This window comes from Loxodonta africana, chromosome 9, assembly GCF_030014295.1.
Source record: "Loxodonta africana isolate mLoxAfr1 chromosome 9, mLoxAfr1.hap2, whole genome shotgun sequence".
Taxonomy (NCBI): Eukaryota; Metazoa; Chordata; class Mammalia; order Proboscidea; family Elephantidae; genus Loxodonta; species Loxodonta africana.
The window spans coordinates 122,883,045-122,887,242 of NC_087350.1; the positions used below are offsets into that span (position 1 = coordinate 122,883,045).

At 48.3% G+C, this 4,198-nt stretch overlaps 1 protein-coding gene across 1 annotated transcript; it reads left to right on the plus strand.

Moving 5' to 3' along the window:
- The first annotated feature begins 2,181 nt into the window (after positions 1 to 2,181).
- LOC135232355 (keratin-associated protein 16-1-like) lies at positions 2,182 to 3,753 on the plus strand. Its single transcript, XM_064290871.1, has 2 exons — positions 2,182 to 2,215; positions 2,278 to 3,753. Exons 1-2 carry the CDS (start codon positions 2,182 to 2,184, stop codon positions 3,327 to 3,329), a joined length of 1,086 nt encoding a protein of 361 aa, XP_064146941.1. The 3' UTR covers positions 3,330 to 3,753.
- Positions 3,754 to 4,198: the final 445 nt, after the last annotated feature.

Sequence of the window (4,198 nt, forward strand, 5' to 3'; positions counted from 1 at the left end):
TTTTGGTACAGTGACTCTATGTATTCCTCGCATCTTCTTTTGATGCTTCCTAAAAAAAAATTTTTTTTTTTTTAATGTTGTTCAGTATTTTGCCCATAGAATCCTGGGATATTGCAACTCAAGGCTTGAATTTTTTCTTCAGTTCTTTCAGCTTGAGAAATGCCAAAAGCGTTCTTCCCTTTTGGTTTTCTAATCTAACTTCAGGTTTTTGCACATGTCATATCATTTAACTCTTTCATTATTTCTTCCTTTCACTTTAGCTACTCTACATTCAAGAGCAAATTTCAAAAGTCACTTCTGACATTCATTTTGGTCTTTACTTTCTTTCCTGTCTTCTCAATGACCTCTTGCTTTCTTCATGTAGGATGTCCTTGATGTCATTCCACAACTCTTCTGGTCTTCAGTCATTAGTGTCCAGTGTGTCAAATCTATTCTTGAGGTTGTATCTAAATTCAGGTGGGTTATACTCAAGGTCATGCTTTGGCTCTTGTGGACTTGCTCTAATTTTCTTCAACTTCAACTTGAACTTGTACATGAGCAATTGACAGTCTGTTCAGCAGTTGGCTCCTGGCCTTGCTGTGGCTGATGATATTGAGCTTTTCCATCGTCTCTGTCCATAGATGTAGTTGATTTGATTCCTGTGTATTCCTCCAGCAAGGTTCACACGTATAGTCTCTGTTTACGTTGTTGAAAAAGATATTTGCAATGAAGAAGTCATTGGTTTTGCAAAATTCTATCATGCAATCTCAGGCATCATTTCTATCACCACAGCCATATTTTCCAACTACCAATTCTTCTTTGTTTCCAACTTTTGTGTTTCAATCACCAGTAATTCAGACTTCAGAACTGGTAAAAATCTTCACTTTCTTCATCTTTGGCTTTAGTAGTTGGTGCGTAAATTTGAATAATAGTATTAACTGGTCTTCCTTGAAGTCGTATGGATATTATCGTACACTGATAGCACTGTACTTCAGGATAGATCATGAAATGTTCTTTTTGATGATGGATGCAATGCCATTCCTGTTCAATTTATCATTCCTGACATAGTAGACCATATGATGGTCTGATTCAAAATGGCCAATACCAGTCCATTTCAGCTTACTAATGCCTAGGGTATCGATGTTTATGAATTCCACTTCATTTTCAACAATATCTTATTTTCCTCTATTCATACGTCGTACATTCCAGGTTCCAATTATTAATAGATGTTTGCAGCTGTTTCTTCTCATTTTGAGTTGTGTCATATCAGCAAACAAAGGTTCCAAAAGCTTTAGTCCATCCACGTCATTAAGGTCGACTCTACTTTGAGGAGGCAGCTCTTCCCCAGTCATCTTTTTAGTGTCTTCCAACCTGGGGGCTTGTCTTCCAGCACTATATCAGACAATGTTCTGCTGCTATTCGTAAGGTTTTCACTGGCTAATTTTTTTCAGAAGCAGACCACCAGTCCCTTTTTCCTAGTCTGTCTTAGTCTGGGAGCTCAGCTGAAACCTGTCCACCATGGGCGACCCTGCTGGTATTTGAATACTGGTGACATAGCTTCCAGAATCACAGCAACACGTAAGCTCCCACAGTATGGCAAACTGACAGACGTGCTGGGGTCCGTCTGTCTATCTACCTACCTGCCTATCTATCGTTTATCTCTCTGTCTGTCCATCTATCTATCTATCCATCCATCCATCCATCCATCTATCTATCATCTGTCATCTGTCTACCTATCTATGTATCCCAGTGACTGACAAGGGTGGGGTCCATATGAGGCTGAGCATGGCTCCGAGAGGGAGGGTTTGTGCCAAGACGGAGCCCAAGTGCCCAGAGCTGTGTTGTTGAGTAGAACTGGTTGAGGATGCACGTGTTGGTGGATAAATGAGTGAATGAATGAATCCCAGAAGGTGCAGGTGATGGCCACCTCACCTGGACTTCTGGGGGCCCCTGAACTGAGCTCCATTCTTTGTCTCCCAGGTTGCAATGGGCCCTGACGAGTCCCTGCTCCTGTTCCAGGGCTCAGGGGACTGAGGGCAGGAAGACTCAGGCCTGCAGAGAGCTCCCAAAGGGCCTTGGGAAACACACCCATCCCCATGAGGCCTGGGCCAGGAAAGTGGGAAGCAGAAGTAGGATGAGGTAGCTTGGAGCTGGGCCAGGGCGGCAGATGTGGGAAGGATAGGGTGAGGGTGGAGGAACAAGATGGACTGGCTGGCTGTGCGGGCAGTGCAGGGGCGTGAGACTAGCCTGCAGAGCAGCGGATGGGAGGGCTGGGGTACCGGGGCTGAGGGCTCAGAGGTGTCCCTTCCACCCTCTGTGTCCCTGTGTCTCTGTATCCCTGTGTCCCTGTATCTCTGTGTTCCTGTGTCCTTGTGTCTGTGTCTCTGTGTCCCTCCATCTCTGAGTCCCTCCATCCCTGGGTCTCTGTGTCTCTGTGTCTGTGTCCCTGTGTCTGTGCCCCTGTGTCTCTGTGTCCCTATGTCCCTGTGTTTTTGTGTCCTTGTGTCTCTGTGTCCCTGTGTTTCTGTGCCCTTCTGTCCCTGTGTCTCTGCATCCCTGTGTCCTTCTCCCTGTGCCCTTGTATCCCTCTGTCTCTCTGTGTCTCTGTGTCCCTGTATCCCTGTGTCCCTGTGTCCCTGTGTCTCTGTGTCCATGTCCTTGTGTCTGTGTCCCTGTGTCCCTGCGTCCCTGTTTCTCTGTATCCCTGTGTCTCTGTGTCCTTGCATCCCTGTGTCTGTGTCTCTGTGTCCCTCCGTCTCTGTGTCCTTCCATCCCTAGGTCTCTATGTCTCTGTGTCTGTGTCCCTGTGTCTGTGTCTCTGTGGCCCTGTGTCTTTGTGTCCCTGTGTCTCTGTGTCCCTGTGTCCCTGTGTCCTGTGTCTCTGTCCCTGTGTCTCTGTGGCCTTGTGCCCCTGTGTCTCTGCGTCCCTGTGTCCCTATATCCCTCTGTCTCTGTGTCCCTGTGTCTCTGTGTCCCTGTGTCCTTGCGTCTGTGTCCCTGTGTCCCTGTGTTTCTGTGTCTTTGTGCCCCTATGTCCTTGTGTCCTGTGTCTCTGTGTCCCTGTGTCCCTATATCCCTCTGTCTCTGTGTCCCTGTGTCTCTGTGTCCCTGTGTCCTTGCGTCTGTGTCCCTGTGTCCATGTTTCTGTGTCTTTGTGCCCCTGTGTCCTTGTGTCCTGTGTCTCTGTGTCCCTGTGTCCCTGTGTCTCTGTATCTCTGTGTCTCTGTGTCCTTGCGTCCCTGTGTCTGTGTCTCTGTGTCCCTCCATCTCTGAGTCCTTACATCCCTGGGTCTCTGTGTCCCTGTGCCTGTGTCCCTGTGTCTCTGTGTCCTTGTGTCTTTGTGTCCTAGTGTCTCTGTGTCCCCGTGTCCTGTGACTCTGTGTCCTTGTGTCCCTGTTTCTGTGTCTTTGTGTCCCTGTGTCCTTGTGTCTTGTGTCTCTGTGTCCCTGTGTCCCTTTGTCCCTGTGTCTCTGTCCCTGTGTCCCTGTGTTTCTGTGTCTGTGTCCCTGAGTATCTGTGTCCCTGTGTCCCTGTGTCTCTGTGTCCCTGTGTCCTTGTGTCCCTGTGTCTATGTCCCTGAGTCCCTGTGTCCCTGTGTCTCTGTGTTCCTGTGACTCTGCATCTCTGTGTCCCTGTGTCTCTGTGTCTCTCATCTTTTTTAGGACACCACTCACCTGGAATTAGAACCCGCCCTACTCCAGCATGACCTCATGCTGACAATGCCACCTAGTGACTCACAGAGACCCTCTAGGACAGAGTAGAACTTCCCATAGGGCTTCCAAGGCTGTAATCTTTATGGAAGCAGACTGCCACACATTTCTCCCATGGAGAAGCTGTGGGTTTGGACCACCGGCCTTTCAGTTAGCAGCTGAGCATTTAACCGCTGTGCCACCAGGGCTCCTTAATGACACCTCCAAAGATCCTATTTCCAAGGAAGTTTACATTCGTGGTACCAGGGCTAAGATTTCCACATACCTTTGTTCGGGACACGGTTCACCTGTTACCTGCCCTCTCCTCTTTCTCTCATTTCTCCTCAGTTCCCCATTCAGAAGCTTTCCCCTGAAATCTCGCTGCAAACCCTAAGCATTGTTGTTCAGTGCAGATGAGCCTGGGGCCTGGCTCCCAGCACCCTACGGAACAGTGTGCTGTTGGGATCCATAGGGGTCTCAATGGCTAATTTTTGGCAGTAGATTGCCAGGCCTTTCTTCCGAGTCTGTC

Coding starts and splice junctions, on each gene's coding strand:
- LOC135232355 (XM_064290871.1), top strand. CDS start 2,182: ATGGACTGGCTGGCTGTGCGGGCAGTGCAGGGGC. Junction 2,216..2,277: donor TGTGCGGGCAGTGCAGGGGC/GTGAGACTAGCC, acceptor GAGGGCTCAGAG/GTGTCCCTTCCACCCTCTGT.